At 37.6% G+C, this 23,333-nt stretch overlaps 1 protein-coding gene and 1 non-coding gene across 4 annotated transcripts in view; both read left to right on the top strand.

The window, feature by feature from the left end:
• Positions 1–23,333, top strand: part of Egf (epidermal growth factor) — a 145,140-nt gene that overhangs the window by 34,030 nt on the left and 87,777 nt on the right. For all 3 annotated transcript variants that reach the window (XM_046458806.2, XM_058583773.1, XM_058583772.1), the window contains exons 6-12: positions 9,691–9,816; positions 11,466–11,588; positions 13,504–13,626; positions 14,846–14,971; positions 16,167–16,303; positions 18,261–18,409; positions 21,756–21,860. In XM_046458806.2, coding sequence (XP_046314762.2) covers positions 9,691–9,816; positions 11,466–11,588; positions 13,504–13,626; positions 14,846–14,971; positions 16,167–16,303; positions 18,261–18,409; positions 21,756–21,860 — 889 coding nt within the window. The remainder of the gene's footprint in view (positions 1–9,690; positions 9,817–11,465; positions 11,589–13,503; positions 13,627–14,845; positions 14,972–16,166; positions 16,304–18,260; positions 18,410–21,755; positions 21,861–23,333) is intronic.
• Trnaa-ugc (transfer RNA alanine (anticodon UGC)) lies at positions 15,251–15,323 on the top strand. Its single transcript has one exon. It is a non-coding gene; the product is annotated as a tRNA-Ala (tRNA).

The raw sequence follows: 23,333 nt of genomic DNA, 5'->3' as shown, positions 1-23,333 counted from the left end.
AGATGCTCTGGTGAGGCAGACAGAAGTAATTAGTTTTACAAGACATTTAGTTGTGAAGCTACTGCTAATAAGGAGGTAACTGAGAAAAGTCCTGTAATCTGGATTTTTTTACTATAAAAGACAATTATTGCACAAATAAGAGTTTCAATAGACTTATTTCTCCTTGTGAAATACCTAAACTATAGTTTATCAAAGCGTGTTCTACAAAACTCTAGTTCTGTGGGAATTAATGAGGTTATTTGAAAGGAAACATCTTTGAAGATCAAGTGATTTAGATATGCTAAGTTCAATAAGTTGTTTAAACAGGTTGCTTTTTCTCAAGTGGGATTTCTCAGACCCGTTCGTATGGTTAAGAGCAGTGTGACTCTCTAAGGCCAATTCAGGCTGTGGCACTTTTCTGTTTTACTTCCTAGGCAGCAGCCCGAGGGACTCTTAAATCAATTATTTCTAGATCAGATCTCTTTTTTGAACTCTAGACTAAATTAAAAAACAAAACAAAAATCAGACTCTGAGGCATAATGAGTGTTGAGCTGCAAAGATCTGCTGCAGAGCAAAGCTACAGGAAAAACTGATTTAAAACATTGGAGTTTTATTCATACTATATGAAAAGGGGCAGTCCCATGAAGACTGTCTAACCAGTGCAGTTGACCAAAGAAAAGCCCCAGAGCTTTCCAAGGATTTGTCCTTGGTTCATGGATTCAGACTGGCTGATTTTCCAGAAGTTTGCTGATTGCTGAACCCCAAGTCAAAGTGGTAGAGTTACAGTTTCACCACCATGCTGTTTTGCAGACCATCTGATCATCTCCTGAAGTGGTCCTGGTCTTTCTTCTTGGTTATACCTGCTTGCTGTCTATACCCTCCAAGTTCAGGGTCCTGCAGTGGGTGCATGAGTTCAAGTTAGAAAAAATATCTTTATCAAGATTCTGATACTTATCTACTTTCTAGACATTTTTACTTGGATTTCTTGTAAATACTTTAAGCTCAAAAGAAATAACTGATCTACCTACTTTCTTTTCTTCCTTCTCACCTCTTCTCCCTGCAGTGTCCCTAGATCAGTAAGAAGCATCCTTATCCATCCCACCTCCCAAGGCAGAAATCCAGGAGTTGCCCATTCCTCCCTCCTTCTGACCTTCATTCCATAAAACCAGTCTCCAAATCCTACCAATTATCCCCCGATAATCTAGCCACTCATGCCTCTCTCTATAGTTCTCCCTCTCCACAATTCTTCTGACTGGTACCCTGCCTTCATTTTCCATGCTGCAGAGAGCATAAGCCATCAAAAATGAGAACCTAATCATCTCCTTCTTTGGTTAAAACTTTGTGACAGCTCCCAATGGTCAGTAACTCAAGTGCACTCTCTTCAGCTGGCTCACAAAACCCTCTGCTCTTTTCTAGGTTTCATTTCACACCATTGTTTGTGTTACATTCTTTACAGCACAGCCAGTCTCAAAGACTGGATTACCTCCCCTAAGGAAGGCCTTCTGTCTTCTCTCTGCTCCAGACCTGCAAAACACTTCCTCCCTTCACTGGCTCTCTTGTCATTTTCTAGGAAACAGTCCTGACATTACTTCCTTCAGGAACACCTTCCCCTACCCACTGCATACCCAAGCTAGCTGATGCACCACTGAGTTCTCAGAGAATGTATTCTTGGAACATATATTGTTGGACAATTTCCCTTATCCCATGGTGCTTAGTGTGCTTTGCCATAATTGTCTGTCTCCCTAAACTTCCTTAGTCCTTCAACACAGGCAATATACCTCTCCATCAAACTCCCAATGCCTAGAGGTAAAAAAGAGTAAAAAAGAGCTGAAAAATATCCTTCGCATTCTCATCCTAAACTTTAAGGAACCCAGTTTAAAGCTATGTAATATCTAAGAATATTGCCCTCCTGACTAACAGAAATAGCCATAATTACAGAGTTTTCCACTCTTGGTTTGCCCTGTATAGTGTCATCTGAGCTTCAGAACAATCTTGAATTTGGTGTGATTATCGGTATCATTTTATAGTTTTAAAAAATCTGGAGTTCAGGGATGTCATTGAAGCTGGACACTGGGAACTCTGATTCAATGGTAGAAGTGAAAATGAGTCCCAGGAGTACGAATATACAGGCAAAGCCTTTATTGGGGCCTCCACTTGGGAAAGGAGACACAGCTCCAACAAGAAAGCATCAGGATGGTTCCCTGGAACAAAAGAAAGGAGTTTCATTGTCTGTTTGCAGCAATGGTCTGGGGTTTAGGAGTATTAATTGGCTTTAGGTGTACTTCTACTTGTGGGGGCACTTCAGCATTTGTGCCCAGTGGTGATGGATGAGTTAAGAGAAAGCACTCTGGCTCTAATGATGCCCCTGATACTGTCTGAGGGTGGATAAATGACCCACACTGGGAATCTGAGGAACCATGAGTTAACGTGGGACCTCTTAGTGGCTGGCAGGCTGTAAACCTAGGCCAAGAACAATTTGCCCTTTGTCCTCTTACCTCAGCACAGTAGCTCATTCAAGGTCACACTGTGGTGGACCTGGGATTGAACCCAGGTGGTTAGTGTGCTGCCTCCACAGCTGTGCTCTCACTCATAGCTTAGATTGGCCTATTTGTTTTGGGGAAAAGCCTGTAATGTGGAACATTCTTGTCTACCTGTGGCCTCCCGTTGGTTAAATGTTTCAGTTTGCACAAACCTTGGAGCCAAAACCTTATTTCTTTCTCTCTCTCTTTTCTGTTAATTTCAGAAATTCAAACATCCTCCCCCAACCACTCAAAAATAGAATTGATCTCACATTTTTGTGGGCTTAATAACACTGGTTAGGCATGATTAAACTTAGCCAGCCCTCTGATTGCTCTGACACCTAGGCTCTCAAGTCAATGTGGGAACTTCTTAGTACAAATGGAAAAATATCAAGCTTATCTTCTAGACACTTTGCAATTTACTATTCACAGATATTATTTTGTAGAAGGTCCATTTTTTTCTTTTTGGATTCTTTAAATGTAGATTCCAGTTGTAAGCTTCTAAGGGAGTTTCAAAAGTATATTTCTTTGGGAACTAGGTGTCTATCATCAACACTATGTAAAAGACTTTTCCTTCTTTTCATGTAAAAAATATTGTTGAATGTCTTTATTCCTGTGAGTTCACAAAGGATGATTGTCTCCATCTGGAAATGTACCTGCTTCCAGAAGATGAGTGTAGCTTAAACTACCCAGGTACGATTCTAATTCATTCTGATTCATTCTGCTGGAGAGTCTTCTGTAAAACATGGGTTATTTGGAAACCCCTGGAAATGAATCATTGCAGAAAGATGAGTATTTTTAAATAATCAGTTTAAATACACAAAGCTGTTTTTTTAATAGAAATGTTTGTAATATACAGATTGCAGTATTTTCCTCACATCATTTAAAATTACTGACATTTTCTTAGTGACTAGAGTTACAATTTCAAGGATACAGGCCATTGGGGCAAGTTCAGCACTAGTTTTGGCAAAGCTGAGTTGATAACACAGGTTTACCCTGACACCAAATGGCTGTCTCTTGAAATGCCTTTTAAATGCTTGGAGTTGCTTCCTATCATTTTGTTGTCTCCTTCTTTGCTCTCAGCTCTCACATCTTGCTGATTCCCATGTGCCTGTCTGTGGGTCTATGGTTTGTTTTCTAATTGGAGGATTTCTGTTGCCATTTATTTGTTTAAGAAACCAGATTCTTGGGCTGAGGATATAGCTCAGTTGGTAGAGTGCTTGCTTGCATGCACAAGGCCCTGGGTTCTAATCCCCAGCACCACATTAAATATTTATACATATTATATCTGCCCCTGGGATGGACTCAGCAACACAGTGAAGGCAATAAATGAAGAAAAAAAAGAAAAGGAAGAAACCAGATTCTTTGTCCTGTTAAATTTTACACTTTCTGAATTTTGCAAATTATACCTCCATGGTGATATCATCTTTTTCTACCTTCTGTATTTCCCATAAACTGATAGCTTAGGTCTGGAAGCCTGATCAGAGTCAGAATTTTTTCAAGGATGCTTTGTGGGTTTATGCTTCCTATTGTACCACCTTAGGAGGCATATAGGGGCTGGTTCACATGCTTTTTGTGATGTTCAAGATTAATCAGCTGTTCAGGGGTGGCCAGCCTGGTCCATCAACTATAGTTTCCCATCAGCCTTTTCCATAATGGCTATTGATTACCGCTGCCTGGAGCCATTTTTTTTTTCTAACTGTATCATTGCTTATACATTTACTATCTGGAATTCTTATATAAAGAAGAAACTTTCCACATCAGATATACAATTCCGTTGAGGAGGAGCTTTTCTAGGAAAGGCAAATTCAAAGCTTGTTCCCATCCCTTAATTACCCATTTTCAGAATAAAGGGTTAGTTTCCCAATATCCTCTAAAGGTGACCTTTTTTCATAAGCATCTTTATAAACTCATGAATTTAAACAAGTAGTCGACATGTTTCTATTTATGGTAGTTATTATCCTCTTCATATTCAAATTGTACCATCTTTCTCCAGGAGGAGCCTGATCAGAGGTGTCTAGTCTGTGTGGGAGAGATGAACAATAGATTCCCCTCATCACCTCCTGCCTCCTACTCATTGACACTGGTGTCTGGAATGAAAGGTTGAGGTTGCTCTAAGTCTCTCAGCAAGAGAGCCCATGGAGTCCTGTCACCTATGCACCATCTAGCAGGCAGGTGGGGTGGGATGGGCACAATGGGAGTGGAGGCTTCCACACCTGTGTTTTCTACCTTTATGTTCTGGGCTGGTTGAACTTGTCAGAAATAAGTATATACTATTAAGAGACTGAGTGGGCCAGAGGGGCTTTTCTAAGAATAAAAATTATTTATTTATTTTGTAACTTCCTAGAGGTTATTGGTTTGTTTATTTTCTGATTCTTAAAAGGGTTCAGATAAGTATGAATACCAAATAGTTAAATTCTGGGTAGTTTTTTTTTCCAATGGTAATTATGAATTCCAGGAGTATAAATGGCCACTCTTCCTTGTATATCTCTTAACAGGGAAGAAAAAAACTTCTGTAGTGTATACTTTGGGAAGTTTTTTGAGGAAGTTAAGGTTATCATTTATTGAGAACTCACTAATGAGAAAGACAATAAACAAATGAAACAAAAATATAACTGTAGGTTTTTACAGAAATTCCACAAAACCCAGTTATATTTTATGTATGCATACATGCCCATGTATATACTTATACACACATGTGCATATGTAACACCTCATACATACATGGTAAAGAGGTGGAGCCTGCAAACAGAAGGCTTGGGGTTGAGCCTCCGTTCTACCCCTTATTACCTATGTGCTCCTTAACAAGGCACTATTTTCTAATCTATAAAATGGAAAACAATATTGCTCTGCAAAACCCCAGGACTTGTTCTGAAAACTAAATGTGAAAATGTAGATGGTTTATAAAGTGTTATTCAAATTTTTATTGTTATGTGCTAAATATGGGGATGCAAATATTCAGTTACAAGAATGATTAGTGAATGGGTTTGAATGGAAGAGATTAGAACAGCTTTGTGGCATGGTCTTACACAGAATTTGAGGAATGTGATTCTATGTGATGGGGTGGGAAATGCAGGCTAGGGAATCCCATGTGCACTATTTCAGAACTGGACCAGGGTAAAAACTGTAGACTTACTGGGCTGCAGGAAAGCTCAAGAGTTCCTGTGTGTTTGTCAGGCAGGCAGTGATTGAAGGCACAGTTGGCATGGACATTAAACTCCACGATTAGGGACTTTAATTGATCTCAAAGGCAATTAAACCCCTCTGCTGGGCTCTGAGAAAGGGTGTTATCTGAGGTCAGCAACAACATTCTGAGTGCTAGCTTTGGCCTATTTTGAAGCTAAAGAACAGCAGAAGATTAAGAAGATTAAACTGAAATATAACACTCAATCCTCTGTGTTTGGCCATTTCCTAAAATGACCTTTTAAAGTGTTTAGTGTCTGAATTCAGGTCACATCATCAACACAACCATGCAGAGGAGAATAATGATTAATAAGCATCATTCAAACCATTGGCAGCATGATAGAGTGGACAGAGTTCTAAGCTGACACAGTCTGCTCATCTGTTTGAGATGACTGGAAATCCAAGGGGAAAAGAATTAAAGAAGTGAGAGAGCAGGTGACATGATCACAGGACTTTGTGCATGTATTCCACATGTTTGCTATGTACCTATATTGTGAAAGACCCCATGCTAGGTGTTACTGAGACTACATATGTGAGTAGAGTATGTGCCTTACCTATTAATGGAAAAAGAATACATATAATCATACAAATGGCAGGTGTTTTGTTGTTATTGTTTTTCTGTCTTTTTGTTGTTGTTGTTTAAAAGTATAAATGTTTGAATAAATATTTAACAACATTCAAAAAAAAGAATACATATAATCATGATGGAGATAATGGTGATGATGATGATGATTAGAACATACATGGGCCAGGTGTGAGAAATAATAGAAAGGTACAAAAAAAAAAAAAGATTACAATACAGGATCTAGAAGATTCTCTGGGTCATTTCCTATACCCTAGACATTGATCATTTTCTTCATTAGACAGTCTGGTCCGTGTTACCGTGTTGTAGGCAGTAATTAAGGTTTGAGAATCTTTAGAGGTATAAATTTAGAAAAATTTACCAAAAACATTTAATTGTTTTGAACCACAGCACTTTAAAAAGGGGGAGGGCAGAGCAAGTGCGTGCATATGTGTGTAGGAAAGAGAGAGAGAGAGCGCCAATTAGAGAGAGAGAAAGAGAAAGAATATGAATGAGAGAGAATATCTAATTCAACATTTTCATTTCATGGATTAGGAAACTTAGGTCAAGGAGATAAAGCAATTGCCTGTGAAATACAGAACAGACAAAACTCGATTTTCCTGATTTTTTTATTTCTATAATCATCTATTATGCTAGGCTTGGAAAGATTTTTATAAGGTACAATTACAGGAAGCATAATCTGTGAAGTTTTTGTTATCTTAAGAAAGTGTAGTGTTTTGGTGTTACTCAGTGCCAATATAGACTTTTCTAGAATTTTGTTGGTTCATTTATAAAGGAAAACAAATCAAAGTTAAAAATATTACCTTTTTTTTTAAAGAAATGTGAAGAGGATGAATTTTGTCCTCAATAATCTTACAAGTTTCTAATTTTTGTCATTCACTTAAAATTTGAGCCATTTTAAATTTTGCTTGATTAAAATTTGATAGCTTAAGTGTAGCATGCAGAAACATGAAAAATATGTAAATATACCTACATAATTGGCATAAAAAGCATAGATAAGGAAAATTTTTTTTCCAAAATATTATTCAATGTAGAACTTAACAAATTTAGTAAGCAATACTGCAGTTTGTATAGAGAGTTGGCAAGATAAATTTCACATTTATTTCTGCCAAGAAAACTGAAAAAAATACAAGTTAAAATAACTAAGGAAAGAACACGGACCAACTAACTGGAGTTACCTGTAACTACGGTCAAGGTGGAATGTCTCAGCAGAACATTAGGCCATTGTTTCTCAGCTTGGCATGAAGACTCCCAGCATCAGTGTCACTCTGGAATCTATAAAAATGCAGATTATAGATTTTGTTTGTTATACAAAATTACATATAAGAGGTTGTGAGGGGAATGGGAAAATAAACAAGGAGAGAAATGAATTACAGTAGATGGGGTAGAGAGAGAAGATGGGAGGGGAGGGGAGGGGAGATAGTAGAGGATAGGAAAGGTAGCAGAATACAACAGTTACTAATAGGGCATTATGTAAAAATGTAGATGTGTAACCGACGTGATTCTGCAATCTGTATTTGGGGTAAAATTGGGAGTTCAAAACCCACTTGAATCAAATGTATGAAATATGATATGTCAAGAGCTTTGTAATGTTTTGAACAACCAATAAAAAAAATTTTAAATAAATAAAGTTTGCATTCAAGGAAATGCAAATAAAAAAAAATAGATTTTGGTATGAAGGCTCTCCCTCATAACAAACTAGAATCCCAAGAGGGGAATATGTTCTCTGTACACTTGGGATTTTCTCAATGCAACAAAAATATGTTTCTATTGAATTCTGCGGCTGTTGGTCAAGAACATTTTTAGTGGTAAAATTTATCAGAGGCCACTGACTTGAACAGAGCTCCTGCATGAGGCTCCAGCAGACCTAATCATAATGGAGTCATTCATACTGAAGTTCCAGATCCCCAAACCAAAACCAAGTTGTTTATCTAACCTCCTATGATATCAGGAAAAGGTGATGGATAAATCCCCAAACCTGTCAGTTCTCCCCAGCATGATAAAGAAGTCCGCCCTGTTTTAACCTTTACCTGGAAAGGAAGCTGGAATAACCTGATGTTAACCAGTCCACTTTTTTTTATTAGGCCATTTTCTTGTTTCTGCTCGAACTGCCATACAAAACCAGACTGTTCTGCCATGCCCAGTGTAGCACCCCTCTATTAATAGATGAAATGCTGTTTGATTCATGGATTGAAAATAAAAAGCCAATTATAGGTCATTTAACCAAATTTGCTGAAATTTTATCTTGTAAGAGTGATTTGAAATAGAAGGAAATAGGTCAAGTCAAGTGAAGGGGACATCTCTAGAAGTAAAGAAAGAGATCAGAGAGCAAATGCACTTGGGGGAACAGGACCCAGCTGCAACTGCTCTGCTCAGGTTCTTGCTGATTTGTTTTCTGTGTTTCCCCCAACAGTGCTGGTGTTCTCCACAGTCCTGGCTGAGACCCTGTGCTCTTCTCATTATGCAATCTCTAGCAGATCTTAACCATGCCAGACTTCAGGCTCCATGACCCAGTGCTCTTCCTTGACCTTTACCTTCTGCCAGATCACTGCTTCATGTCTACCTGCATTCTGGGCATCTGTCCCCACACTTAAGCTTATCTGTATTTCCCATAGCATTTTACAAAGGTTCTGTCATTAAAATCGACAAAAAAATAAGAAGCAAAAGATGCAAAAATCTTGTTAAACTCTTGAAACAGGATATACATGCTACTACTAGGTTAGCCCTTGACTTTGGGCTTTGAAAAACAGAGGTACTAAGTTGGTCATATATCAAGTTGGTTCAGTATAGATAATCTAACTCAAGCGCCCCAAAATAGATAACTATAACGTAAGCAAGCAAACACACCTAACTCAACCCAATTTGTAGCTAATTCAACCCAAGCACCCATTTCATTGAGCAAATTCCAATTCACTTGGGATAGTTCATAACATATGGGATGTGTCAGCAATAAACTCAGAAATTTGGGGATAAAGACATATAGCAATAAATAATATACATTAAGTCTGAAAGATTTTTTTAAAATAACAATCATAAAAACAGTTAAATACCATCTGCCTCTGACTTGTAAATATTACACTCAGGAAAAGATGTGCTTAAGTTTTTTGTTTCTTTATTTCTTGAACAGAATTTTGTTTATGTGCTTTTTATGTTAGAATGAAAAAGCAGATAGATTGTACTATTAGCAACCCAAGGAATGACATCTCCAGCTATTTAGGACGCCCTATCCTGAGAGCTACTATAAGACAATTAAAGAAATAAGGACTTTGAAATGCAGGCGCATCCCAGCTACAGCGGACTCCAGAGCAGCGCCACCGTGGCAAGAGGCGACAAGAGAAGCCAGTTTAAGAACCGTGCAGGGATGGAGCACTGTCCTCTGTCAAAACACATATCCACAGGTTCCTAATAAACCATCTTCTGTTCCAGAAAAGGAACTTCGCAAACTAAAGAAAGCTAACTGCAGCAGCAGAGCGTGCGGGCAGGACTCCAAGTCGCGCTTGTGCGCATGTGCGGAGGGCTACGCGCTCAGCCGAGACCGGAAGTCCTGTGAAGGTAAAGCGCGCCCCGCGGAGGGCGGGGGAGTGTCGGACGTCAAGAACTGTCTTCAGGGGCGAGGAGGGCGTCACCGGGAAATCCACTTCAAGTTAGCTTGCTTTAACCCAGGAGAGCACTTTTATTTATTTTTTCTTCTGTTTTTAAAGTCTTTATAATACTCCGAGGTCTCTTTTTTAGAAACAATATCCTGTGTTCCTACCTCAAATACAGAGGCTGCTCAGGGGTTTTGATAAGGAGCGGGAGGGGATTCTCTGAGCCTCTTTGCGTTTGACTTTGTGCAAAATTTCAGGATAGGCACTTTTTAAGAGAGCGGTTCCATAGCTACCATCGGATTCTCAGAGCATATGACTGTCACATCTATTCCATAAAGATCTAATCTGGAACGAGGAAAACTGAGGCTCAGGCTAGTCCTCTAGGACGCCTCCTGTTTCAAAATTCCAAGCCCTATTTAATGAACCCACGAGATGACTGCATCCCTTCTCCTGGAAGGTGCTGTGATTTAGGGAAGAAAAGAACCCAATGGCTGCAGGAAACATAAAGTGGCATCAGTTTCAGGTAAATCTGGCACCTAGTTATGAAGGGGCATCCCCTTTCTCCACAGAGAAGCCCCCTTCACCATGGCTGATTTTAGGACTGTCAGAAAAAGAGTCCAATGTAGATAAACTTCCTATTTTCTTGTCACCCTGTTTACTTGGCCACTGGTCAAGAGGATACCAGCACTCCAGGTGTTGGACACCTCCTTACTAGTTTTTCACAAAGGTATCCAGTATAGTACTTTGAAGAAATGTGCAAACAAGGCCTCTGGCCTTGAGCTGGGCTTCACAGAGATGTCTACATTTTTAAGATAAGTTACAAATGGGCTCCATGGTAACAGCTGGCAGGGGGAGGATAGAAAGAAGCTCTCCCCTTTTCAGGAGTTGTCCTTGAAGAGTTAACATGTCCAGAACAGTGAAAGAAAAAGCTGCTTTTATGTGAACTTCTGCAGACTGTGAACTTCTGAGCCCCTCCCCTTACATGCTGGGTATAAAACTCTGAAACTCCCTGAACTCTGGGTTCAGGGGATTGATTGATTACAGCAAGGGCTGTGCCCTCTGAACCTGGCTGCAGCCAAATAAAACTGTTTCCTGCTGTCTTCGGTGCCTTGCCTCGTTTGTCCCTACAGCAGTTATAGTCCCCTGATTACAGGGCACCAGTGGGAAAAGCTGTGACGTGCAGAAGCTGTGAGCTGGAAGGCTGGCGCTTCAGTTGGAGCAAAGCTGCTAAGGAGTGTTTCTACTTTTAGGGGAAGGGCTCCCCTTGGTCTTGAGAAAAGTAAATAGCAGAATAGGAATTGTCCAAACTGATTAAGAAACTTCCAACAGTTCCTAACTTGAATGGCATGCTGTATCGTTTCAAGGCATATAGTGCTATATTTTTATCAAAAGTTAATTCTAGTCCAAAAAAATCAGTATAAATTATAACACAGTAGAAATGCCTTTCATGATCATCGGACTGACTTCTTTTTCTCTTTCTGAGAATTGGAAAAACATCCTTCCCATGGTCAGTTACAGCATATACCACCCTACTTTGTGCTTACTAATTAGTAATATCACAGTTTATTTTCAGAAACAACCATTTGATTGTGATTTCCTTTTGTCATTGTGTAGATGTCAATGAATGTGCCTTTTGGAATCATGGCTGTACTCTTGGGTGTAAGAACATTCCTGGATCCTATTATTGCACATGCCCTGCAGGATTTGTTCTGCTTTCTGATGGAAAACGATGCCATCGTAAGTCACAAAAACAAGTATTTATTGCATTATTCTTCTTAATTTTCAATAATGTTTTTGAGTGAACTATGATGGGTTGATAGTCTTCAGTTAGCAGTGTGCATCAGAATTACCTTGGAGCTTAATTTTGTTTTGCTTTTTGAAATATGGATAACTAGATTTTACTATAGATATTTAAAATAAAAACTACCAGGGTTGGGATACACACACACACACACACACACACATATATATATATATAATATAATCTGTGCTTGAGTAAGTCATTGTTTCTAGGTCTTTGGGGGCATCAATGCTGGCAATACACATATTAAAAAGAAAAAGATACATTCTAAATGTATATGGATATTCCCAGTGCAAATTTAGGATTAAATATTCAGATACCTTAAGATAAATTTTTTATTGAATCTACTAGTATGGCTAAGTACAAATGAGAGTTTCAACTCATGTTTATTATCTATTCCTTCTTCAAAGATGGTGGAATAAGTCAGTCTAGATATTGTCTATGCTTATGAAAGCAGGCACATTGAAATGGATGAATGATAATTGTTAGGGTAGCTGGTGCAAATATCCATAAGAGACACTTCTCTGAGTCAAGCAAAGATTTATTTACAGAGAATATCTGCCAGGCTGCCCTTCTTCAAGGAGCAACAGCCTGCTGAAAAAATTTAACTATATAGTCATGTACAATGAAGTGGTTAAAAAATAACCCAGGGGGCTGGGGTTGTGGCTCAGTGACAGAGAGCTTGCCTTTCACATGTGAGGTACTGGGTTCAATCCTCAGCACCACATAAAAATAAATAAAGATATTGTGTCCATGTATAACTAAAAAATATCAAAAACCAAAATAACCCAGGGTCCTGTGATTGTTACTTGGCATCTTTGTTGTGGTTTCAGTAGTTAGGGACTCTTCGGAGATGGCTTAACGAGAAGGTCATGCCTGGGTGGGATTCTTAAGATGACAGGTGCTGATTTTCAAAATGGAATTACTTTGGCCTAAGGACCTAACAATAATGAATTTCTTGGAAATTACCCAGCATGCTTGTGCTTGTCTATGAAATTTGCCCCTCTCTTAATATCACAAATTTTGCCCACTGGCAAATATACTGAAGTACAGGATGTAAATTCCTCATAGGGCCCACTGTGTACCAAGTGTGGCAAATGTAATCTCACTTGATTCTCAAACCTTCTAGAAGTTTAATGTTACATATGCAATGTCATATTTGCCTTACTTGGAATTTATTTTAATATTTGCTATAGGGTAGAGATTTACATTTCTCTCCCGAATCATTATTCAGTTATTTCTATACCATTATTGGATGATCTTTCACATGCTTACTAATTTTAAAATAACATCTTACGCAGTATGTTCTTATGTATACTTTAATCTTTTCTAATCTGAGCTTTCTGTCCTGTTGTATTATCTTCTGTCTATTCCTACACCCATTCTCCACTGTTTTAATGATTGCACATTATTATGCATATATGATAATTTATCATACATTTTAATATTTGTTAAGAGCCTCTCATTTCTCTTCCTACACCTAATCATGCTCATAAAATGTCCTTAGTTTTTTTTTTTTGGTACATGAAATTTGTTTTCCAGGTGAACTTGAGAATCACTTCTTCAGGTTCCAAAACTCTCAGAATTTTGATGACTAAGAGCTTGAAAAATCTTATTTGAGATAATAGAAATTCAGAAGAAACTGGATACATTTTCCAAAATCAGAACTCTTTCAGTTTACAGATTTGAAATTTTTTCTTTATACCTACAATTACCATGGCATTTCATAAATGTTTGTTCTTTTTTTAACTTCTTTTTTTTCAGGAGAACACTTTTTGTTAGCAACAGATTGTAATAAAGTTTCACAACTCTGATTTAACACTAATCTTAACTTTGTTCTTCATTAATTAGCATTCGTTTCCTGTCCAAGCAATGCATCTAAATGCAGCCATGAATGTGTTCTGACATCAGATGGGCCCCTGTGTTTCTGTCCTGAAGGCTCAGTGCTTGGGAGAGATGGAAAAACATGTAGTGGTGAGTTTATTTGCCTCTTATTGGTTTGAATATAAACATTTTCTAAGTGATACCCCAAAACTGATCTTATTGCCAAAGGAGAATAGATTTTCCAGTATTATACACTGAAAGATATTTATGTAACAGATTAACATATAGATTTAAATTTCTTTTTAGAAAAGATGCATAGTGTAGTGGTTTTGATCAAGGGCTTTGAAGTTAGTCCTTAGGTAGTATTACCAGTTACAGTTATGGCAGTGTGTTTTAGACTATAGTTACTTGACCTCTTTTAGTCTTTGCTTCCTCATCTGTAACAGTACTGACTTGCCTCCTGGATTGAATGAGATGGCAGAGGCAGAGTGTCCTCAGTCTGTTGATTGCACCTAATAAGGAACTCTCTACTTTTATCTTTATAGAGGTTTATGCATAAAGAAGTCTGGATATAACCCGAGATTAAAAGAAAATTCATGGACAGCTTTATGATTTTTAAATAAAAAAATAGAAGAGAGGGGCTGGGGATGTGGCTCAAGCAGTAGCGCGCTCGCCTGGCATGCGCAGGGCACTGGGTTCGATCCTCAGCACCACATAAAAATAAAGATGTTGTGTCTACAGAAAAAAACTAAAAAAATAAATATTAAAAAAAAATAGAAGAGAATGCTAATTTTATGGGATAAAGTGTGCCCATTTTTTAATTTATACCATACGATTTATTTTTTTTAGTCATACATGACAGAATATATTTTGACATATAATACATACATGGAATGTACATACATCAATCATATTGTCTATTCTATTCTGCTGGAAGTGTGCCCATTTTTAGAATTAAAAGTAAAGCCAATTAAGATTTTTTAAAACCTAGGAAATGCAAAAGAAGTCAATAGACTGAAAATGCAAGCGAGAAAAAAATGCATTACTCATTAGAAAGAGTTAGACCAGCTACCACACCCACTAAAACTTACTGTGTTCTTCAACCAGTTGTCAGCATGCTTGTTCTTGAACTCAGGGTTGCAACAAGAGGATGGGGGTCATTGGAATGTGAGGCATTATCATTCAAGATGTTGAGTTTACTGAAGGGGGGCACTTAGGATATTCTGAAAAATAAACTTGATTGCAGCTGTCTGAATGATTGAGGAGGTGGTTTTCAAAATCAACATATAGTTGGTACATTCCATACTTTGGTGAAAATTATAATATATTGAATGACTTAACATCATTACAAAGCAACTGTTTTTTGTAGGCTGTTCATCACCTGATAACGGTGGCTGTAGCCAGCTCTGTCTTCCTCTCAGCCCAGTATCTTGGGAATGTAGTTGCTTTCCTGGGTATGACCTACAACCAGACCAAAAAAGCTGTGCTGCTTCAGGTTAGTGCTGGGGTTGTTTGGAAGTGTGTTTCTGCAAAAGATAACATGAAAGTATTTTATTTAGAAAGATGGGAAGTTGAATTGCTTTTGGCTTCTTGATAGAAGATCTGATTTTTTTATTTTTGGAAATGGAAAATGAATCTTATGAATATGAATAATTAATTAATTATAACATAAATAATAATCATGTTTTTAAAGAATATTTCTGGCATCCAGCAAAAAATATTTGCCATAATGTCATATATGGTATTTTTAGTAGATAAGAAAGTTATGGGGGCTGGGGATATAGCTCAGTTGGTAGAGTGCTTGCTTTGCATGCACAAGGCACTGGGTTCAATCCCCAGTATTACCAAAAAAATAAAAAAAGAAAGTTATGACCAGAATAGTCTTAAATACCTTATAGTATTTAAGTATATACTTATATACTTTATAGTTAAGAGGTGTTCAATAATATTTGTTATTGTTGATTTGATTTTCATTTCTCTAGTGAATGCAATAATTATAATACTTTGATAAATTCTGTTCTTTTCATGTCAAAATTTAATATTAAATTGTATGCTTCTGCTATTTTTTCATCTTCTGATATTTATCTCTTGTGTCTTTCAACAGCCTTGGAAATCTTAGATTTATGCCAAATGCATTTCATCTCTCCTGAACGTTAATTATGCTGATAATTGGAATAACATAATAATGATTCTATATAGCTGGACTTAGAGCACAATACTCTCAACTTTTCAAGGCCTCAGTAATATAGTATAATTTGAGTACTGAGAATACTCAAGGGGTCTTATTATAAATTTAAATAATCACATGTCCCTTTCAGAAGAGCCTAGGTCAAGGAAGTTTATTTATTCTAATATGAATTTAATATGTGTGATACAAGGAGATTACAGCCCTAAGATTTGCATCATTTAATTATGCTTTTGGTAATTTAGTGTGGCTTTTTAAAAGTAATTTGCATTTTAAAAGCAGACATCTAGAGAAGAAGAATCTAGTGATAAAATTTTGGCAATGTGCTACTTCATGGTACAGAATGGCTTCCTGCCTGTTTTTGCCTATATCACACTGGTGGGAAACTAGAAGACTAACATTGTAGAAATTGAAGAAGAGGGTGCAATGAAAGGGAAGAGTAGAAGTGCCTTTTGTGTTTTAAGGCATGCTTTAAACACAGACATATTGGAAATTTAATTAACAGGACCACAACCATTTTTGATGTTTGCCAATTCTCAAGATATTCGTCATATGCACTTTGATGGAACAGATTATGGAACCCTGCTCAGCAAGCAGATGGGAACAGTTTTTGCACTAGATCATGACCCTGTGGAAAATAAGGTATGGGTTTGTTGCCTGAACAGATGTGAGTGTGCTATAAAGACAGAACAGAGGAGATTATCCTAACAGATGACATTGGCTACTTGAAAATCTTCTGTTAAACTGAGAATGATTAGACCTGTAACAACTTACATGTAGATAGTGGAACATCATTTGGGAAATCATAAGGCTTTCCTGTTATCATATCCCTTTGCAGGGTTCTTGCTGGGATTCACTGATTTTATTGGGGATGATTGTACAGGATTATCAGGTTAGTTTCCTCTTTGGAGATGAGGATGGGAGACTAGCACAAGTTCATGCAAAAGGAGCTCCATAAATAGGTTTTTTGATTATTTGCTAGTAGTGGGAAGAATAGGGAGTTAAGGTTGGGTCAAAGTATAAATTAGTAATTTGCATTTAATACATGTCATTGAGAGAGGGAATTGCATGACCTTTGAACTATGAAAATCCGAAAGCACAGTTTTATGACTGTTGTGGGAATGGCAGTCTTGCAACATTATTTATATAATACTCAATTTTACATAAAAGTTTTTTATGTAACTTAGAATTTCTATATTATTAAGGCTGACCAGTCCCTCTTTTGTTTCTTCTTTTTTTTTAAATATCCAGAATATGTTTATTTACTTTTAAAATATTTCCATTAACTAACTTAATGATTAATGTTCTTATTTTCTTGCTACTCAAACTCTGGTATTTGATGCAACTAGCATCAACATCACCTGAAAATACAACTTCCGGACTAGTAGGCTTCTCTCCAGTCCACTGAATCCAAATCTACATTTTAACAAGATTTCCAGATGATTCATATGCAAATTTGAGTTTGAGAAACACAGTTCTAGTAGAGTTTTTTCATGAGAAGTACCCATATTTGTCTTTATGAAATATTACCTCTTCTTTATGAATGTAACTCATGAAATAATAATTCATTCACAAAATGGGAACTCATTAAATAATAGCCTATTAAAAATGCTATGAGCCAGAAGACAATTTAATGGAATTTGTGGAATTTTAATCGTGAGCACATATGTTTACCTAAACCTATAATTGATGAGATTATTAGGTAAACATGAGCTCCCGGTTAAAATTCCACAAATTCCATTAAATTGTCATCTGACAATTTAATACTCTGATGAAATTCTTATGTCTGATAGCCTGCATACTAGATTGAAAAAGAACTTTGTGCCTATAAAATTGGATAAGACAGATAGATTAAAATAAAATTATGTAAGTTTAGAGATGAAAGGAACCTTAGGAAATATGTAACTTCCTCATTTTTGTAGTCTGGAAAATTGAGGTTAGGTAACCAAAGCAGTCCTGCAAATAAATTAGAAAACTGAGAGGAACCCATGTCTTTGAGTCACCCCGAAGTGCAGTGCTGTGTACTGAACAGTAGAAGATACAGCTTACCTAGTGTCCTCATTAAATTACACATCATTGCTCCCTTTCAGGCTGTAGAGGCCACTGATGTGTTCCAGTACAAAGACTATGTCATTGACTAATGATCAAATATTCTTTTAACCTTTATTTTATTTATTCCTATTTTATGTGGTGCTGAGGATTGGACCCAGTGCCTCACACATGCCAGGCAAGTGCTCTACCACTGAGCCACAACCCCAACCCCCAATGATCAAATATGAAAAAACAATGAGTAGAACTATGTGCCAGGAACTAAGAATTTATGTATGCATATCATGTGACCTAATGAGGCTGATATTATATTCCTATTCTACTAATAAGAAAACTAAGACTCTGAGACACTAAGTAACTTGCTTTTGGTTACACACATCTGGGAGCAGCATAGTTGGGGTTTAGTTAGTTGCTGATGTGTCTAACTCATTTTTAAACCGGGCTCTTAACAATTTTACTCGGTGACCTGAAGGCTTACTCATCCCCTTTATCTATGTTCCATGTTCAGTTTTTAAAGACAAATTAGAAACACCTGTTTTCTCTATTGTAGATATATTATGCCCACACAGCTCTGAAATGGATAGAGAGAGCTAATATGGATGGTTCCCAGAGAGAAAGGCTTATTGAGGAAGGAATAGATGTGCCAGAAGGTCTTGCCGTGGACTGGATTGGCCGAAGATTCTACTGGACAGACAGAGGGTATGTTTCCTGGTTCACTTTTTTTTTTTTTTCTGTTGCTTCTTTTTTTTTTTAATTTTTTATTGTTGGTTGTTCAAAACATTACATAGTTCTTGATATATCATATTTCACCCTTTGATTCAAATGGGTTATGAGCTCCCATTTTTACCCCATATACAGATTGCAGAATCACATCAGTTACACATCCATTGATTTACATATTGCCATACTAGTGTCTGTTGTATTCTGCTGCCTTTCCTATCCTCTACTATCCCCCCTCCCCTCCCCTCCCCTCCCCTCTTCTCTCTCTGCCCCCTCTACTGTCATTCATTTGTCCCCCTTGTATTATTTTTCCCTTTCCCCTCACTTCCTCTTGTATGTACTTTTGTATAACCCTGAGGGTCTCCTTCCATTTCCATGCAATTTCCCTTCTCTCTCCCTTTCCCTCCCACCTCTCATCCCTGTTTAATGTTAATCTTCTTCCTGGTTCACTTTTAAGCCACAGGAGATGGAAGCAATGAAAGAGATACACCACTTGCTTTATCCTCCATTTTGAACACAGATAAATATTGCTGGGTGCTTGGCACCCAGCCAGTGGAGGAGACAGGCCCCATTGCTGTCCACTTGCCTGCCTCTGCCCACCATCAAGCAAGATACTCCTCCCTTCATCAAGACTGAATCCATATCCACAGGAGGATTTCAAAGACCAAGAAAGCAGCCATCTGTTTTTGCCCCTCAGATTGTGTGTGAGACACCCAAGGCCTGTCTGAACACAGTTAGTAAGCATTCTTTGAGTAACTGCTGAGGATGAGGCACTCTCCTAGGTAACATGGGAGAATACAAAGGAGAATGGGATGTGCTCGTCTTTGCAGTCAGCTCTTAGTTTATTTGGGGAGGTAAGGCATATTTCCCCAGCAAAACCTTAATCATGTACTTGGATTAAATATCAGTACAAGAAATGTCGAGGCCTTGTATAATTGCCCAGTGAAGGGTGTACACTCCCCAAGGGATTGCTGGAAGGAGTTTCAGAAATCAGCTAGCCTAAGTGTGTTCTTTTTACATGTGAAGAATGTAAAGCTCAGAGAGTCTGAATTATTCCAGGGTACCCAGCATTCAAGAGATAAATGTGGTTCCTGTTGAGCCAGCATGAAGTGGGGCTTATGGAGTTTTGATGAAATTTCAGGGGAACAGAGGGATGGTCCACTTTCCTTTTGGTGGGTAACCACAGAATCAAAGTGAAGTTGGGGTATTTCTGTCCTCTGGGTACCCTACTCTCAGGGCTGCTCTGTGTGAGCCTGGGAACAGAACAGGGTAGGGTGGAGGAGAGTCAATAAGAAGGATTGCATCCCTTATGGTGCCAGAGGAACCTTAAACTAGAGCCCCTCACAGGATAATATGAAGGGTGCTGTGTGTTCTAGGATATTTTGTCAAAATAACTGAGTGCCATGAAGTGAAATGGTAGCCATCCTGGATATCAGGCAACTATGCAGCCATGTTTCACCTCTGCGAAGACAGCACTTCTTACATGGGCAAGTCCCAGGGAATGGGTTTATATGCTTGAGTGTAGGTTTTCTATGTCCTAGAAAAATCTCATTTGGTCTGGATAACTGATGGGAAACAGGTTCTACAAAACAAGCCACATGTATGGTATGGTGTGAAGTTATGTATAAAATGGCCCTTTTGTTTTCAGGGCAAGTTTATTTTTTACTCATTCATTATTCCTTTGTTCACTTAATCAGACCTTTATTACTTTATTATTTGTATGTTTACTTATTGAACAACTATAGTGCATTAGACACTGGGCTAAGAGCCTTATACCCATGATACTATGAAATCCCAAAGAGGTAAGTTTTCTTACCTCCAATTTAAAGGTTAAGAAAATCAATAGTCAAAGAGGTAAAATGACTTTCCCAAGATCAAGGAGCACATAAGTAGTAGATATGAAATTGGAATGCAAGGATAACCATCTCCAAAGCTTATCCTCTTAATAATTAAAGAGATGGGCTGGGATTATAGCTCAGTGGTAGAGCTATACTAATATTCTGTGATATTAAATTACATAGTAACTCTTTGCCAAATGGGAACCAAAGAGGGATGGTTATAGTCTCTACTGACCTAGGAATAGGCATGTTCAAATTAATATCTTACACCTAGGAAGCTCTACCACTGAGTTATACTCACCCCATGGTTCAATTTCTAGCACCACAGAATAATTCTGCCTCCTTCAATCAGAGTTGATTAATGTGCTCCACCCAGAGTCATGTAACAAATTAAAGTCGGTTATCAAAATTATAAATCATAATATCAGCCTCCTTCATGTTGAACTACTTAATAGAAATTTTAAATATCAGCTATGCATAATAATAGAACTCAAACATAGTTGTTCTTGTAAGAGTAAATGTTGATCAGGATGACAGTTGTCAACCACTCTTAGGCTTTTTAAGGATGCTTGGTCTTCTCATATTTCCCCCAATTTGCAAGTCACCTCTAATTTTAACAGTGTTTGATTAATAGCACCATGGTACCTACTGCAGAGGCAATGCTTTCAGGAGATAGAAACCTCCATATCCTAGAGAATAAGACCTCAAATCCCCTACTTTATTGACTTCAGTAATGACTAGTCCTTTTTAAGTCCTCACCCCTCTAAAGGCAGCTGCTAAAAGACAACCTTTAATTTGTCTGCAAATGAGAGGTTTATAGTTTGAAAACCTTGATATTAGTTAGAAATTGGATTTAAATACTGAGATTCTAATCCTGTGATATTAGATTACATAGTAACTCTTTGCCAAATGGGAACCAAAGAGGGATGGTTATAGTCTCTCCTGGTGTAGGAAAAGGCATGTTCAAATTAACATCTTATACCTAGGAAGGAAACTAATTAATAATTTCACTGGCAATGCTATTATTTAGTATTAAGGAATCCTAATTTCTAAAGCCAATTGCCGTATAAAAAAGAGCCAAGAAAGTAAATGTGTTTACTCATTCTATGGGGTAACAGAAACTACCATAAGATAAAATTTACTTTTAGGATTCTTGATGGACAACTCATACCCTGGAAACTGGGTGGGCTCTTGTCTTGGAGAATCCCCTTTTACTTATCTTGTCCCCTTGTATTTTAATTTCCTGGTATAAATATTGGGATACTAATTAAGAATATGTTTCAAAACAATAGAATTTGTGGGCTTCTTGGTGCTAACTGTGTGTGTGTGTGTGTGTGTGTGTGTGTGTGTGTGTTAGAGAAAGAGAAAAAAGGGCGGGGGTGGGGAAGTAGTTCAGAATGTCTATCTTTGCATACCAGGAGCAGAGAACTTTCTTTTGAAAAATCAAGTTGAAAATAACAAACACTTTTATTTTATGTATATTTTAGGAAATCTCTCATTGAAGGGAGTGACTTAAATGGAAAACATCGTCAAATAATCCTTAAGGAGAACCTATCTCAGCCCCGAGGAATTGCTGTTCATCCAGTGGCCAAGTAGGTATTTAAGACAATAAGGTACCTTTCTGCATAGGTCACATGACAGTTCATATTTGTTATGCCAGGGTCCATAATTTATCTTAAGACTTCAGGTGGTCAGTGGAATCAGAAGCCAAGAAAATCCATGAGATCTATAAATGTTCAGAAATGATGTGACTAGCAAGCATTCCTCATCTTTTTAATGTCTTTTGATTTTCTGTTCTTATGTAGTAATTTTGTTGACATGCCTTTTTATTTTAAGCAAATTCAATTTCTTTTTTAAAAATAGGCTGTACATCATTAACCAATTAGACTTAAGTCCATTAATTTACTCTTTAAAAATCTACATGATTATTTATTGAGCAGAAAAGAATTTGGATTGTGTGACTTATGAATTCCATTTAGGGAAGCCATAAGATGATTTCACATGATAGGCCATTTCTAGATTTAGACAAGATTAAATATAAATTATGAAAATTTAAAAGATTTTATGCTGTTTATTATTGAATTAGTATCACATTTTAGCTTAGGGGTTAGAGAATTAAGGAGAATAAAGGATTCCTTCCTGATTGTTAAAAAGCAAAGACAAAAACCAACCCGGTTTTATTTATGATGGAAATTTCACAGGGGTCCATGGGAGATAATATATTGTAGTAATTGAGAATTGATTTGTAGTCAGCCAAATTAAAGCAGTGCGAATATAACCAACTCTAAACAGGCCAATAAGTATATATTGAACCATACTGACTTAAAAAAATAAGTAGGTGTCCGGCACCTGATTATGGAACTTAAAATTAGCTGAGTAAACAGTGCACTGTAAAACTGGAAAACAGATAAATGTGCTTTTCCTTTTATGTTATAGTTTTACTCATGCATAACAGAAAACAGGTGTTGGGTATGTGGGAGACTCCCCGCTGAAGTTATGTTTCAATCTCCTGAGAACGTCACAGAATCCCTAACCCCTCTCCCTTCTCTCAGAAGGGCGTCAAGTCCAAGAGCGCCAAATTCAAAGGTTTTCTCAACCAATCCCTGCAGGACACAGTGTCAGCTCCCAGTTCCTGAGTCACCCTGCCAATCAGCACCTGCCACGTCCCCTACTCAACCCTTCTTAAGCTGAAACTTATAAGCATACCCTCTCTGCTCTCTGCCCTCTGCCCTCTTCCCCTCTTCCTCTTCTTTCTCTCCTCTCACTTCTTTCTTCTCTCTTCCTCTCTGTTCTCTTTCTCTCTGCCCTCCTCCTCTCCTCTGCTCTCTGCCTCTCTTTTTCTTCTCCTTCGGGCAGCCCCCCAATAAAATCTCTTGGTTGAATCTCCACCTTGGGTGAGTCACTTGCCTTTTAACAGGCTAGCAAGATTCATGACTTTTCAGTAATATCAAAGTATTCACTCAAGCACACTTTGATAATATTACTACAATTTTTAAACTAATTCCTTTTTAAATCTAATGATCTGATCTGTAATTCAGTATTTCTGGTCCAAGATGTTTTACATA

This window comes from Marmota monax, unplaced genomic scaffold (assembly GCF_021218885.2).
Source record: "Marmota monax isolate L192 unplaced genomic scaffold, Marmota_monax_Labrador192_F-V1.1 WCK01_AAM20220418_F8-fsc00002, whole genome shotgun sequence".
Taxonomy (NCBI): domain Eukaryota; kingdom Metazoa; phylum Chordata; class Mammalia; order Rodentia; family Sciuridae; genus Marmota; species Marmota monax.
The sequence above is the reverse complement of the archived record's forward strand: the minus strand, read 5'-3'. Positions and strand labels throughout refer to the sequence as shown.